The sequence below is a fragment of the Myxine glutinosa genome, chromosome 9 (assembly GCF_964187855.1).
Source record: "Myxine glutinosa chromosome 9, kmMyxGlut1.1, whole genome shotgun sequence".
Classification (NCBI taxonomy): Eukaryota; Metazoa; Chordata; class Myxini; order Myxiniformes; family Myxinidae; genus Myxine; species Myxine glutinosa.
In genome coordinates, this window is record NC_136269.1 from 134,833,545 (window position 1) to 134,850,443 (window position 16,899).

At 45.8% G+C, this 16,899-nt stretch overlaps 1 protein-coding gene across 1 annotated transcript in view; it reads left to right on the plus strand.

Moving 5' to 3' along the window:
* The window catches only part of LOC137434893 (cadherin-7-like), a 209,613-nt gene extending 193,136 nt beyond the window's left edge, over positions 1-16,477 (plus strand). Inside the window, exons 8-13 of the mRNA XM_068128091.2 lie at positions 11,301-11,554; positions 12,276-12,412; positions 12,586-12,707; positions 13,043-13,157; positions 14,303-14,554; positions 14,932-16,477. Of these exons, the coding sequence (XP_067984192.2) occupies positions 11,301-11,554; positions 12,276-12,412; positions 12,586-12,707; positions 13,043-13,157; positions 14,303-14,554; positions 14,932-15,545 (1,494 nt within the window). The 3' untranslated portion in view covers positions 15,546-16,477. The remainder of the gene's footprint in view (positions 1-11,300; positions 11,555-12,275; positions 12,413-12,585; positions 12,708-13,042; positions 13,158-14,302; positions 14,555-14,931) is intronic.
* Positions 16,478-16,899: the final 422 nt, after the last annotated feature.

The window sequence follows — 16,899 nt, forward strand, 5'->3', positions numbered from 1 at the left end:
AAATTTGTTGGAAAACTTGTATTTCATGATGTATGTGATAATATAAGATCATGTACGACATTTCACCCTATCAGGAAGCGAACAATGTAATAAAACCATCAAAAATCGACTTTTCTAAATTTCGTGACCTTGTGACCTTGTGACCTTGCGGGGAAAATGAAAAATCGAGCTCCGTGGGGCTAGACACGTGACATTGGCCTAACCAAATACCGAAACCCCTGTCAGATTCCACCAACTCCCTCGGAGAAGATGCAGCTTGAACTCGATTACCCCCAATGGGCGCAAAACGCCCACTCTCGGCAGGACACAACTAGATCATGATATCAACCTCCCACCCAAGTTTCATCAGGATCGGATGATATCATCGGGTAGTTATGCTGCGGACAGACAAACACACACACAGACAGACGCACACACATGACGAATATAGTGGTCACTTGATAACTCGTGAACCAAAAAGGGATGTTTTGATAAGGTCTATCACGACCTCCAGTGCACAACCATTGGAGGCCTTTGGAAGGTCGAGCTCCGTGATATCCCGCCCGGATGTTTCTTGACACAGGCAGGATTCAAGTGGAATATTTCATTCCATCGAGCGGATTCCCGAGTGGTCCTTCATTCTTGATAATACACATCAAATGCGCCATGGCCTTGACGGTCTCCGCAAAATGCTCCCAACACCCTCGGGGGTCAAATCGGCAAAGGGAAGCACGTCACAAAACACGGGATACTTACAGCGTCTTGGCAATTCTTGTTTGTTGTGACACCAACAGCACAACAAGCAAATCTCACATTGAAAGTTTTACAATCCTATGGCTGCGACAACCGAACAAACGACTCGGCGGATGAAGCTTGTCACAAGAAATGTCAAATAAAAGTCACGTCTCCAATCCAACATCTAATGCGATGGGATAACTCCATGTAAACAGACTGGTTCTAAATTAAGTTCATCTTCAGCAGCGTACATGTGCATCGTGACTCCGAAGTGACACATGAATGTTAAAATGTGACCATCGAAATTCTCAATATGGGCGAGGATCCTTTATAATGGACCCACCCGAGACGGCTTATTTGGCAAGACTGCGTACGTTGCTGGGGGAAGTTATGGATGAGAATTACTCGATGCATGTTGACGTAAACAAGGAATTCTCCAAAGATCATTCTCATCCGGATGTCATGGAAATGCCAGACTACAGGCACAAACAGTCTGACATGCCATAACTATTATGTCTTACTAATTAGTAGCTGTGGTAGCTTAACCTCATAAGTAATGCAAAAAGTTCCTGATTTTTATGGACGACACAGTTTTTTTTTGTTTGTCCCCCGAATCTTTATTTTCAACACGATATCAAGGACCATGAAGAGCAAGGTGACGGCAGGTAAAAAGAGAACAAACTGACATTGGGACACTTGGGCCACAATAAGAAAGGGATGAACAAACACAAAATGAGAGAGGGGAAGGAGGGAGGGAGAGTCCATTCATGGCGTCCTCAGGTCAGTAACAGAGTGGCAAACTCAGAACGTTTTATTCATTGTCTTTAACGCTCCATCGATTCAGTATTTTGAAGTCTGAGACAGGTAAGCCTGTTAGGTGTTCCTATCTCAGCATATATCTCATTATTTTTAGGATACAAGACTCAAATACCAAATGCAATGTTGAACCATGATCTTTTCAACTCCCATTAACCCCGCTCAATGCCCGAGCTCTTTTCAAGTTTTCCGTTTTTCCTTCCTGAGAGTTTTCAGTTGTGTCCATTACCCACTCCGTGTGTTCTCCGCTAGCCCTCATTCTTCCCCACATCCCTTACTTCTCCAAGTCTCCTTCTAATTGATCCCTCATCCCTGCTGTTGGTGTGTACCCCCCAACCCCTTCTACTATTATTTTTGTTGTGGTACGTCCTGATCTATTATATGTTCCAGCTCCTGCACAACCCTTTTTTTATTTATTTATTTATTTATAATAATACAGAATCGAGGCTCGGGAAAGAGCGAACACATTGAACATGAAAACATGCACTGACACATAAAACATGCAATGAAGGGAGCAGGAGACAAGAGGGGGACAGAGGGAGGCACACAAGCACAACAACAGAAGAGAACAGGGACGTCGGTAGATCTGTGGTATGGGGAGGGCTGGGGGAGGAGGGAGGGGTACACGATATAAAGCAAATGTACACTTCTGGGAATTTCAGGAAAGAAGTTGGGGATTGAAAGAGGCGGATTTGGGGTGTTTTAACGGGGGTAGAAAAGATCAAGGTTTTGGATGGGGGAAGATAAGAGATGGTGGTGAACAGCTGTTTGAAAGACCTGGAGGAAGGTGAGAGATTGAAGAGAGTGTGAAGAGAGAGTTTGTTCCAAAGGCAAGAGAAAAGAGGAATGAAAGAGTGAAGGTGAGCAGAGAGTCTTGCTTTTGGCAGTTTCACCAGAAGAGGGTTGCTGGCAGATCTTGTGCGTCCTGCAGGAATATTTGGGGGACAGCACAGACAGAACAGGGGGAGCAAGGCCGGAGAGGAGTCGGTAGAAGACAGAAAGACCACCTACCTGCCTGCGGTGAGGCCCTCAGAATCGGCTTCATCACGGGAGATTCCAATGATTCTGAAAGCTTTGGTTTCAACCGTGTGAAGCCGAGCTATGTGTGAGGCAGGAGCACCAGCCCAGAGACGAGAGCAGTATTCCATTGAGCTGCGGATGAAAGCTTTGTATGTGGTGAGGAGCTCAGAAGTGCCAGAAAAGACTTTGCATGACGGAGGATGCCCAGTCGGCGACTAGCTTTGGAGGCCAGCTTGGAAATGTGGTTTTCCCAGGAAAGATCATGGCAGATAGTGAGACCCAAAAGCTTGAGTGACAGACCTTCTTCAAAAGGATTGTTGAGAAAGTAGATGGGAGGGTTGTCCAGACGGTCTATTCGGAGAGACAAAGTGAGAGTGTGAGATTTGTCAGGATTGAAAGACATGTTCCGCTTGTTTGACCAGTTTGTGATGTCCAGGTCTGCAGAGAGTGAAGAGGCTGCCGCCTGCCGATCTGAGGGTTGGGATCTGGAGCGTTGAGAGTGGAGTCATCAGCAAAGAGACAGAGAGGATTTTCCAGAGAGATAGAGTCGGAGAGATCATTGATGAAGACCAGAAAAAGCACAGGGCCCAGAACCCTACCTTGAGGAACTCCAGCCTGAACAGGATGGGGAGAAGAGAGAATTCCATTCAGGGCCACACGTTGACTGCGACAGGAAAGGAAGTCCACAAGCAATGCGTGGAGGTTTCCATGGATACCATACGAGGAGAGTTTGGAGAGCAGAGCGGGGTGCCAGACCGTATCGAAGGCACGAGATATGTCAAGGGAGACAGCTCTGATTTCCTGTTTGGCATTGAGGACCTACATCCATTGTTGAGACAGCAGAAGCAGCATGTCCAGAGTGGAGTGACCTGGTCTGAATCCAAATTGATGATCAGAGATCAAGCCATTGGAGAAGAGGAAGGATTTGATGTCAGAAGCGATGATCGATTCCATGACCTCGCTGATTATTGGGAGCAGGCTGATTGGTCTGTCGTTGCAAGGATCTGTTTTTGCACCTTTCTTGTGTAAAGCGGTAATGTTGGTTGATTTCCAAGCAGATGGCAGATGACCTTGAGCAAAAGAGAGGGTGAAGAGAACAGAGAGAGGGTGAGATAGAGCAGCAGAGCAGGATTTTAGAACCCGTGTGCTGATGCCGTCTGGTGAAGTTGCAGAATCAGAGTCGAGATTTGACAGAAACTTCTCCACCTTGTCAGGAGAGCAGTACACAGAGTCCAGGAGCTGCTGGGTTCGACTGGGTAAGGTGGTACCGAGAGAGATGGGTTTGGGACACAAGATTTTGAGGCAAACACAGAGTTGAGGCATTCGGCTTTGTCACGTGTGTTGTCGACTGTGTCGCCCTTTGAGGTAAGGCAGGGAATGGAGGGGGAACAAACACCAGAAAGTGATTTGACCAGACACCACCAGGATTTGGAGGAGGGAGACAGGTTTTAGAGTTCAGTCTTGAGAGTAGAGAGATAGTGCTTCCTGGCTCTCCTGATGGTAGACACACACTTGTTCCGAGCTTTGTGAAAGGACCTGAGAATGCCTTCAGTTGGATTAGCCTTCCAAGAGGTTAAGGCAAGTTGTTTCAGGGCAACAGCCTCACCACAAGATTCAGTGTACCATGGACGGGAGGAAGGGTAAGACAACTGAAGATGAGATGGGATAAATCTGTGCATGAGAGAGAGAGCAGTTTACTTTGGAAGAATTCCCAGGATGAGTTGATGTCAGGGGCAGTAGAGATGGGAGACCAGTCCAGATGAATGATGGCTGCTTGAAGACCGTGCCAGTCGGCCTGATTGAAATGCCGGACTCGTTGACGCTGAGGAGGCTCTCTGAGAAGGGCCACAGAGATATCCACTTTAACAAGCAAATGATCAGAAGAACCGATTGGAGCAGAAGAGCAGCAGACATTTGCAGGGAGGTTTATCATAACCAAGTCGAGAAGAGAAGATCCTCCCTTGACTGATATCCGGGTCGGGAAATTGACAGATTGTGTCAGTCCCAGTTGGTCGCAGAAGTCCTTTGCTGAGGAGCCATGGCTGGTGAGAGAGCTGGCATGATGACAGTTGAAATCACCACATATGAGGAAGAGAGAGTTTGGATGAGTAGAAAGAAGTTGGTCCATGTTATCAGACAGCGAGATGTAAATGGAGTCATCACTGTTTGGAGGACAGTGCAGAACACGTATGAACAAAAGGTGGGAGCGGAGAGGAAGCCGTAGCCAGAGGTACTCCTGGGGGTGAGGTGGAGAGAGGGTTGTGCAAGGAGAGTGAGGAAGAGATACACAACCTTTTTGGGTCCGGGTCCGGATCGGGTCCGGATTGGACCCGAGACACTTTTTGATAAAGATAGCAACCCCACCACCAGGACGAGGCTCAGGTCTATCATACCGGAGGAGGGAGTAACCAGGAAGAGATATTAAGGAATCAGAAACATCTTGAAGGAGGAAAGTTTCTGTTAAGCAGATCATGTCTGGATTGTCAGAAGCAACCTGTATGGTGAGATCAATCAGGTTTGAGCGAAGGCCCCGGATGTTTGAGGTCCATACCGTTAAGGAAGAGGAAGGGGGAGCATCGGATACAGGACAGGGGAGGGGTAGGGTAAGATGAGGGGTGAGAGGAGGAAGTAGGGAGAGCTGTTGATAGTGTGTCAGAGATTGCAGAGGAGCTCGGAGAAAGGGAAGGATGAGGAGGACAAAAGGTTTGATGGTGATGGGATGACGCACAGTGAGGGGTTGTTAGAGGGGGGTAGAGCAAATTAGAAGGTTGGAGGAGGTGGAGGTATGAGATTGATGGGAGAGGAAGTTGGGAGGAGGCAGCTTTGAGGGGGAGGGGGGAGAATTGGAGAAAGATGGTAGGGGGGGGGGGGAGATTTGAAGGGGAGGGGTGAGGGGGTAGTTTATTGACCCTTGACTTTGTATATCAAAAAAAAAAATTGGCAAAAAATACGAATGTAAAAGTACACATACATCTCCTGTTGTTGCTCTGCATGTGATGTACAGTGCCTTCAGAAAGCATTCACACCCGTTGACTTTTTCTCATTTTATTGTGTTACAGCCTGAATAATGGGTTAAATTGTTTCAGCCTGAATAGAGTGAACTGTGTTTGGTTGAGTGATAAATTGAGATTGTCAGTGAACTGATCGACACATAATACCTCATAATGTCAAAGTGGATTTTTTAATAGAATTTTTTACAAATTTATTAAAAATGAAAAACCTGAAATGTTTTGAGTCAACAAGTATTCTACCTCTTTGCTATGACACTCAAAATTGAGCTCAGGTGCATCCAATTTCCTGTGATCATCCTTAAGATGTCTCTACAAGTTGTGATTGGAGTCCACCTGTGGCCAATTCAATTGATTGAACGTGATTTAGAAAGAAACCCACCTTTCTATACAAGGTTCCACAGATGCAGTGCACGTCAGAGCAGAAACGCCACCATGAAGTCCAAATAACTGTCTGTAGAACTCCGAGATATAATTGTGAGGAGGCGTAGATCTGGGGAAATGTATTTTTAAAAATTATAGAGTGCTGAAAGTTCCCAAGAGCACAGTGAGCAACATCATTAGAAAACGCTAATAATGTGGAACTTACCCAGAGTTTTTGTAGAGCTGGCCGTCCGACCAAACTGATCAACTGGGCAAGAAGGACCTTGGTCAGGGAGGTGAACAAGAACCCAATTCTTTAGAGCTCCTTGGCTGAGATGGGAGAACCTGTCAGAAGGACAACAGTCTCTGCAGCACTTCACAAATCTAGGCTTTATTGGAGAGTGGCCAGATGGAAGTCATTCCTGAGAAAAAGGCACATGTGACAGCAAATTTGCAAAAAGGCACGTGAAAGACTCAGAGCATGAGGCAAAATATTCTGTGGTCTGGTGAGACGAAAATTGAACTCATTGGCCTGAATGCAAAGCGCTACGTCCTGCGGAAACCGAGCACGGCTCATCACCCATCTAACACCATCCCTACTGTGAAGCATTGGTGGCAGCATCATGCTATGGGGATGCTTTTCAGTGGCATGGACTGGGAGACTTGTAAAGATAGAGGGAACAATGAATGGAGCCAAATACAGGCAAATCCTTGAGGAGAACCTGCTTCAGAGTACAAAAGACCTTAGACTGCAGCGATGATTTAACAGGAGAATGACCCCAAGCATACAGCCAAAGCAATACTGGAATGGCTTCAGGACAACAAAGTGAAAGTCCTTGAGTGGCCCAGCCAAAGGCCAGACTTGAATCCCATTGAGAATCTGTGGAAAGATTTGAAGATTGCTATTCTCTGACACTCCCCATCCAAATTGACAGAGCGAGCAAATCTGCAAGGAAGAATGGGAGAAACTCCCCAAATCCGGATGGGATGTGCAAAGCTGATACAGACATACTCAAGAAGACTCCAAAGGCACTTCTGCCAAGTATTGACTTAGGGGGCTGAATACTTATGTAGGTTAGATATTTCTGCATTTCATTTTCAAAAAATTTGTAAAATAAATTCTAAAAACGTTTTCAATTTGTCATTATGGGCTATTTTGTGTAGATTGGTGACAAGAAAATCTCAATTTAATCAATTTTAACGACAAATATCTCTTGCAAGTACAGAGTATGCACTGGAACAGTGGTTTTTTTTATTTGTAGCATACAAGATCGAGTCTCATGGCAAGGGGAAAAAGGCAACATCCTGATAGTGGGGGAAGTGTGGCCATCGTGGGGACACAACAAGCAAGGGATAAACCATCAGAAAGAGAGCAGAGAGAGACGAGAGGAGGAAACGGTGATATGCAATGAGTAATGAGGGTGGAAAATATCTCTATTAGGAATGGAGAATGACGAGATGATAGTGCACTGCCTGCTTGATGTGATGGAGGGAAGGCAGTTACATAAATGGGAGAAAAAAAAGAGTGAAGAGTGCACTAAGCCTGCCTTTTGGGAGTTTAACCATGAGAGAATTATTGGATGAACGTGTGAATCCTGGAGGAGCTAGAAAAGTTCGGAAAACAGAGAGCAGAAGGAGCGAGAATGGAGAAGAGCTGTTAAAAAAAAAAAAAATCGAGGCCACTGACCTGTCTGCAATGTGAAAGCAGAAAATCTTGTGCTTCGGCATCATTGCGGGAGATTCCAATAATCTTGATGGCTTTAGATTCCACAAAATCCAGGAGAGACTGAGGCGATGCTGGGGCTCCATTGCGTAGGGGAGAGTATTACCCACATTGATTTTGGACAAAGGTCTTGTAGACTGAATAGTTCTTATTCAAGTAATGCCTTTGAATGAGGGTGGATGCCCATTCTGTGGCTTTGGAGCGTTTGCCTTAGGTCAACCCAGGAGAGGTTGTAGCTGGTGGTAAACCATATAATTTCAAAAGAACTGAACCTCTTGCAATTGTTGACCATGGATATAGATCGGTGTTAATCCTTTCAGAGGGACAGGGCTAGACTCGAATTCGTCAGGATAAAAGACACCGTCCATTTGTCATACCAGCATCTAATAGATTCCAGCAAAGGGATGTGGCGGCATTGTACAGCACAATGTGGAATAATCTGCAAAAAGGAAGAGAGGGGTTTCCAGAGAAGTTGTTTACATAAATGAGTAACAAGATTGGACCCGAGACACTGCCGAGAAGCACTCTAGCCTCCACTGGGATGGGAGAGGAGAGGTTTCCATTGTTAGCAATGCATTGAGTTCACAAATAGAGGAAGTTAGAAAAGCAGGTATGCTGAAGGCAGCGAGCTTGGAAAGCAGAGCAGGATGACAGACCATGTCGAATACCCGGGTTATGCTGAAGGTGATGGTCCTAACCTCTTATTTGAGACTTGGTGCCTCTGAAGAAACTGCAGCATGACCAGAATTGAGTGACTGGGACGGAGGTCTTGACAAGGTGCACCATCACTTTGAGAAAGCAGACTGGTTGGAGAGTTCAGCCCTGAGATTTGCAATATGGTGCTTTCTGGCTTGTCCAAGAATAATCTTTATTACCTTGTCGGGTAATCTAAATTTGCCTGCAGTTGGGTTAGCCTTCCGTGTTGAGAAAGCAAGCTGTTTCACCTTAACTGGGGGAAAAGTATCGACTTGTATGCCATAAAAATTGGTGTATATATACTGAAACGCAAAAGAAACTTACCACCTTTGAAACCTTTAAATATCAACAATAACACTGCGTGTAGTAAATGTGTGAACTTATTTGTGGACAATAGTGTCCTCGCTGTCAGACAAAATGGTCACGGATGGTCACTTGAACCTTCAATGGTCACTTCATAGCACAGCTGTTGAACAGCCGTTTTGACTGTCAGTGATTAGCCAAGGGGTACGGGATGATTTTAATGAGCTGCACGTGATGTCTTGATATTGGCTTTAAAAAGGCCAGTGCAAAATGGGCATTTTGACCGAAAAATTTGACCATTTTGACCAACTTCAAAAAGACCGAAAACACAAAAGAAACTTACCACCTTTGAAACCTTTAAATATCAACAAGAACACTGCGTATAGTAAATGTGTGAACTTATTGGTGGACAATAGTGTCCTCACTGTCAGACAAAACGGTCACGGATGGTCACTTGAACCTTCAATGGTCACTTCATAGCACAGCTGTTGAACAGCCGTTTTGACTGTCAGTGATTAGCCAAGGGGTACGGGATGATTTTAATGAGCTGCACGTGATGTCTTGATATTGGCTTTAAAAAGGCCAGTGCAAAATGGGCATTTTGACTGAAAAACTTGACCATTTTGACCAACTTCAAAAAGACCAAAAACGCAAAAGAAACTTACCACTTGTTTGAAATGTAATAAAATTGTAACAGTTCAAAATAAAACAAACCAACAATTGCTAATTGAAACATTGGCATTTTATTGATGACATGTCAAGTTTTTGACCAAGATACACCATCTCATCAGTTTGTTCTACAGTACAGAACAGCACAGGGTGCAATGTCAGTCCCCTTTCAATAGCGTGTATGGCCACCATTGTTTTGGATACAGGCAGTGCATCGTCGGCGTATACTGCCTACGAGTCTTTGGATGGATTGCTGCTGGATTCTGTCCCACTCAGTCCTCAATGTCTGAAGCAGCTCTGCCCGTGTCCTGGCCCTGCCAACTACGCGTTTCCCAAGCTCATCCCACAGGTGCTCTATGGGATTCAGGTCAGGGGAGAGTGCAGGCCACTGCATGGTGTTGATGTTCTCGCCTTGGAGAAATGCAGTGGTAAAGCGAGCAGCATGGGGACGAGCGTTGTCATGCTGAAAGGTTCTCAGTTCTGGGTGGTCTAGCAGGAATGGCAGCAGATGAGGTCGCAGGATGTTATCCACATACCGCTGGGCGTTAAGATTCCCATCCACAACCACCAGTGGCATCCTGTACCGGCCTGATATGGCTGCCCACACCATCACACTTGGGCCACCCCACCTGTTGGCTTGACGCACGCAACAATCGGCATATCGCTCGCCAGTTCTTCTCCAGACACACTCACGCCCATCAGGACTGTCCACACAGAACCTTGACTCATCGCTGAAAGCGACCTCGTTCCACTGCGCCAAGGTCCACCGCTGATGCTGCTGGCACCATCTCTGACGGTTGCGGCGATGGGCAACCGTCATCACGGGGCCTCTGTATGGTCTTCTGGCAGTCAGACCATAGTCATGCAGTCGTCTTCATGCAGTATCATTGGAGATCCGTGGGTTTGCATGCCCCAGAGTTTCTGCCGCAGTGCAGGATGCTGGACGGAATCGATCCCGCAGGTGACTTCGGACCTGCGAGTGGTTTCAAAGGTTTCAAAGGTGGTAAGGCCTGTCCTGCCTTGCAGTGGTGACTCTTGGCCTCCCTGATCGAGGTCTGTCATCTGCAGAGTTGTGGAGGGTGTCTCTGTCCACCAGGGCCGATATCGTCTGGTGTGAACAGCCAAGGCGACGTGCCACCTCACGGTAGCTCAGTCCGCCTTGCAGCATGCCCAGGGCACGCTGCCGTTGATCCCTTCACAATCGTGGCATGTGGATTGAAATGCCCATTTTGCACTGGCCTTTTTAAAGCCAATATCAAGACATCACGTGCAGCTCATTAAAATCATCCCGTACCCCTTGGCTAATCACTGACAGTCAAAACGGCTGTTCAACAGCTGTGCTATGAAGTGACCATTGAAGGTTCAAGTGACCATCCGTGACCGTTTTGTCTGACAGTGAGGACACTATTGTCCACAAATAAGTTCACACATTTACTACACGCAGTGTTATTGTTGATATTTAAAGGTTTCAAAGGTGGTAAGTTTCTTTTGCGTTTCAGTATATATAACAAGACCCAAATAACGTCTCACACGTAATTGGAGGGACTAACCAATGGTTATTCTCGTAGCTTTCCTTGATTGCTTTACGCAGCTTTCTTTCACTGGATGAGCATGGGGGTTAACTTATTGAAATCCTAGCCACCTACAGCTTCAATTCATAAGCTACAAAAGATGATGTTTTATGTTCGAAAACCGCCAAAAACCTATAACAAGGCCGTGTAGGTTTTTGTATAACATTTGAGAATTTTGCACACCTAAATCTTATAATAATAATAATAATAATAATAATAATAATAATAATAATAATAATACAGGAAACACATTGTGTTTCTCAAGCCGAAAGTAAGAGTACCTGCACTCTATGCACACTTTGCCCCTTAAATAATTGTGGAAATATAGTGCTTGCTTTGCATGGAGCTAAGGTTTTCAGTAATTTCGTCATCGGATAACATTCCTCTTAAACTCAGACTTCCTCACTTTCCCAACAGCCGGTGGACTACGAGGGAAAGCAGTTTTACTCGCTCATTGTGGAAGCCGCCAACTCGGTGCTAGACCCTCGCTTCCACTCGCTGGGTCCCTTCTCTGCCTCGACACGAGTCCTGGTCTCGGTCATGGATGCGGACGAGGCACCCGTGTTTAGACCAGCTACCTACTCACCTCGTCTTCTTGAAAGTGCACCATTAGGAAGCCCTGTGGTCATGGTCACGGCCAAGGATCCTGATGCGGCAGATCGACCGGTCAGGTGATTGGAAGATGGATGATATTTACCCTCGTCTGAGGAGAGGGTATTGCATTTGAGTCCGTTTGTCTGTCTGTCTTTGTTTGTTTGTCCGCACAGAATAAATATGATCTTCTCTGCAACCGTTGGTCCGATTGACAGGAAATTTTCACCATAGGTGCAACTCCACTTGTAAAATGTTTTTTAATGATAATTATGACGTCATAGGTCACGTGGTTCGGCCGCCATCTTGGAAAAAAAACGAAAAAACTTGCACCTCCATATCTCTGAAAGTGCTGAAAAGAACAAATTGAGACATGGCTCATTGTAAAGAACTCCATGGGGAATAAAAGGTGTTAATCATGATGTCATAGGTGCCTCCATTATGACGTCATAATTCGACAAGTATAACACCTCATCCGATCAAGATGAAATTTCTTGAGCATAATCTAGGGATAAATCGCTGGGGAAAAAAAAATAATGATGACGTCATCGGTCACGTGGTTCGGCCGCCATATTTGTTTTAACACAAAAGCCTTAAAAACCACTGAAAACACATCCTGGCGAGGGTTTGCAATCTGATTGTTATTTCTTGTTGGTTTTGTGGATGGCGTCGTGGGAAGGACAAATCAAGATTTGCTGCACAAACTTGCACTTTAATCCCGAGACTAGGATTATGCATGCTTGATAACCCTAATATGGAGATTAATTTTGTTTAATCACATTTTATCTTCAACTCTGGCAGGTATGCCATCGACCGTAACACAGACCTTCAAAGAGTCTTCAATATAGACCATAGTACTGGTAATGTGGTCCTTGCCAAGACGTTGGATCGCGAGAACCAGGAGTGGCATAACATCTCTGTCCTGGCCATACAGTCTGGTGAGTTAAGGCCTCGTGAAGGATTCGGGACTTAGGCAAGCTATGGAACTGGAATTGTGATCTTATTTTGGTACCAGCTGCAGTGTGGCCCAGTTATGTCATTGACACATACTTGGCCTTCTCGCCAAACTCATTAATCCCTCCGTTTTGTCCTGACCCTATTCATTCCACAGACAATTCAGCGCTGGTGGGTCGCGCAAACGTTAAAGTACAAGTGCTTGATGTAAATGACAATCTGCCAGAGCTGCTGGGCAGCCATGAAGTTCAAGTGTGTGAGTCTTCCGTACCAGGCCAGGTTTGTTATTCCACCACAAACACAATTGCACATCTCACACACACACACACACACACGTCTCGATTGTTAGTCAGACCCATCATCCTCTCTGACTTGCTGCGTTCAACCACCCAACTTGCTTGTCTTCGTCTCATCCACACCCACACTCTGCCTACGTTCCCATGCACATGGTACACATTGTATTTACACTACCCGCCGTATGCACACGCTAAAACAAATGATCAAGCATCGAGCCCAATTAATGCATACTTTATTTAATTTCTTACCCACATGTTTTGCACAGGTTTCTATTCTAGTCCATGAGTGATGCTTCACATGCCAATGCTCCTTTACAGCTGGTTCACACTTTACTAGGACACGACCAGGATACAGGTGGTGCAGGCCGAGTGCATTTCACTCTCCTACCAAGTGCCGCTGCTTCTGCCAACTTCACTTTGAGAGACAACCAGAGTGAGCGTTGTGATTACTGCAACTTTCCACTGCACATTTACTGCACCAAAATTATAGGATGATTCAAATAAATGAGATGATTAAAATCTCTGATGGACACAAAGTGCTTAATTTTTATAAACCGAGTAAAATATATTCTTTATTGAATACCTGGGTCAATACCTTGCATTTAAATTGTATGTCTTTCAAAGGCTGTACACTTAGAAATCCAAATCTGTGAGTAAAAGTGTAACCGGAGAAATGTAATTCTGTCAAAAGGACGGGCCCCATTTTGATAGGCTAAGGTGTCATCCCATTTATTTCTCTTCTTTTAAGACATGTAAGGCTGTTGTATCCTTCATTTAAGGAGTCTGCCTTTCAAACCTGTACATTTATCTGGAGTCGTCAAAATTTTTTAAATCTAGTTGCAAAATAATTGGTTCACGAGTTGTAAAGTGACCACTATATTCGTCATGTGTGTGCGTCTGTCTGTGTGTGTCTGTGTGTGTGTCTGTCTGTCCGCAGCATAACTACCCGATGATATCATCCGATCTTGATGAAACTTGGGTGGGAGGGTGATATCATGATCTAGTTGTGTCCTGCCTGGAGTGGGCGGATTGCGCCCATTGTGGGCGGAGCCACGCCCGAAAAAGATGTCTTTTTAGGGGGTAATCGAGTTCAAGCTACATCTTCTCCGAGGGGTTTGTTCGAATCTGACAGGGGTTTCGATATTTGGTTAGGCCAATGTCATGTATCCAGCCCCACGGAGCTCGATTTTTCATTGTTCATTTTTTTTTTTTCATTTTTCACCGAATTTTCGGTATTGTGTAGCTAACTAACCTCATAACTGATTATACATTATTTTCTATCTCATTTCAAGGTCAGTAACCTTCGTTTTGACATTTCCGGGCCTGGCCTGCCCGGGCCTGTTTCGGTTATAGTCCGTCCTTTGTCATTGAATACCGCTCGCTCGTGAACCATCGTCGTCTCCTGACTTGTTTTATTGAATGTAATAAGTCAAGTTCATCAAAGTCACAACTGTGACGGACCGCACATTAAACACTGGTTTAATAAAATGGAGGCTATCTTGCACAGAGTTTATTTCCCTCATAAAAAGTGTGTTTTCTTGTTCCACTTGGTTATCCTTGCCTCGGCTGTTCCCACAGATGGTTCAGCCAGCCTCATGCTCCGCAATCGCCTGTGGCTGGGTGACGCCCGTTCCCCGATGACCGTTCCCTTGCTGCTGAACGACGAGGGTCGACCCCGACACTCTGCCAGCTTTGCCCTCCTCGTGCGCGTGTGCGCGTGCGGACGGTCCGGAGAAGCGGTGGTCTGCGGGCCCGAAGCGCTGGCCCTACCTGCTGGGCTGAGCTTGCATGCTCTCATCGCCATCCTGGCCTGTTTGCTCACCCTGCTCGGTGAGAAACATTTGCCTTAACTTCAATCGAACCAGAAATGTCTTCAGATTGTTCTAGGTCGTTTCTTGCCTTACGCTCTGCATTCTAATGTGTCCTTGCTGTAGTTGTTTGCATTGCCCGTGCAATCCTAATAACAGAGAACTTTATCCATTTTCTTCACCTGTTCATACTTGAATGGGTGGATAAAGGGCAAACCTTTTGGTTCATAAGTAAAGTTTCTGTAGAATACAAATTGGTTCCAGAGGGAGGGTGAGGGGGTCGGATACTATATGAAAGGGCTGCTGTGGTGTTTAATCATTGATGTTATATCAAGGAACTCACCCTGTAGCTGGAGATGTCCTAAAGACCTTTGCCAACCTACCTCCATGACCCCCTAGTGCTCGTCCTGCTGTTCGTGTCCGTGCGCCGGAGGCAAAAAGCCTCTCCTCCAGCACCAGAGGAAGATGATGTGAGGGAGAACATTGTTCGTTATGATGAAGAAGGTGGAGGTGAAGAAGATACAGCGACCTTTGACCTCATCACTCTCACATATCCACATATCCGTGGGAATGAAGGCGCAGTGGCAGGAAGTGCAGCGACCGTCAGAAAGGATGTTCAGCCAGAGCCATCGTGTCCTGGAACTCCGGGGCTTCACTTGGCGCTGTCCGACTCTGAGGATCAGCAGCAAGGAAAGCCAACCGGGGGATCACAGACTCGGAATCAGGTGGCGGTGAGAGCAGAAGATTGCCAACCCACTTCGGCTATTGACGCTTTTATCCGGGTCCGGCTTCAGCAGGCGGACGCAGATCCGTGCGTCCCGCCTTTTGACTCGGTGCAGGTATATGGTTACGAGGGCTGTGGTTCACTAGCTGGATCACTCAGCTCACTGGAATCCCAGACACAGTCCCCAAGAGATCAGGAAAGCCGTGGTTACGACTTCCTCCGGGATTGGGGGCCACGATTCCTGGGGCTTGCCAAGCTTTATGGGGCCTCACAAAGTCCTAGTTCTTGACTCCATCATGACTAAGACTACATTAGGCCTGGCAGATTGGAACCGTGTTCAGACAAAGACTTTGTTTTAATGTCTTTTGCCACAGCAATAGAGTGAGGACGAGAGCTTATGGACCAAAGACTGAAGAGGCTGACATCTCTTTAGTTTTATTAACAAGGAGGAAGAGTGGTGAACATGTTATGGAGAAAAAGAAAGAGGAGACTAACATAAAGTGAGGATTATGACAGAGTTGTTGATTGTTGAAATAACTTAGAAAGGGTGGGAGGAGGACATTTCGTGTCGTGTGTTTGTGGGTGGGAGCATTATTACTTCAGACTTGGTATTCTGGTGCTTTTCTGCTATCCTCTGTAGGTTCAAACTACCATTGCCACAACAATTTCACATAGGAACCCCATGTTCAGTGTGGGTGCTGAATGACCAAGTGGTACGTTCATTATTTTGTGTGCAAACAGTAGGACCAGGCACAACGAGAGCAAGAGGTGCAGCTTGCTGGGAAACTAATGGTTTCTCCAAACGCAAAGCCAGTGCCACTGTGAGTCACCAAACGGGTTTTAGGTTCTCGAGGTGCATGACAAGAGTAAAAGAGAGAATGATGATTTTATGGATATAAATAAAGAAACAGGCTCTCTCTTCTCATCTTTATAGTCTCTCAAACATCTGACCGCTTTCCCAGTCTTGGACTCGGAAGACCAAGTAAGACCATTTCAGACTTAGGAATTCGGGGCTTACATGTCATTCAATGGCTGCTCCGCTGGTCTGTTGAACTGTATTTCATTTCATTTTGGTCCCTTGTAATGGTTTCAGTGCATTACATTTATTACTAAAATGAGGGAAACTTCGAGCCGGTTTGTAGATTTCATCCAGTTTGTTATTGTACATAGTGTATGTATGGCACAGTCGCTGGTAATGATTGAATAAAACATTGATCTCATACTGCATGTCTGTGGCCTTTCAGAGGAAAAGCAATCATGCCAGGGTGTTTGATAGACATGTTTCTGACACATTGCAACATTGCACTAAAATTGCTCAAACACAAACCCTGGAATTCAAGTGATAATCACCAAGGATGAGGAAAAAATCTACAACTTATCATCGTCGATAACACAAACGAACACCAATTTACTGAAATTTATAGAACGCGTTCTACACAGATTCTACAGGTCCAGAGCCAGGCGTGGGGTGCTTTGATCCCAGTGATAGGCTCGGAACACTCTGAGCCAGGCACAAGCAGCAGGGTGCTTTGAGCCTAGAGCCGGGAGCAGGGCCCTCCAAGCTCAGAGACAGGCGCAGGGTGCTCGGAGGTCAGAACCAAGCACAGAGAGCAGGACGCTCCAAGCCCAGAGATGGGCACAGG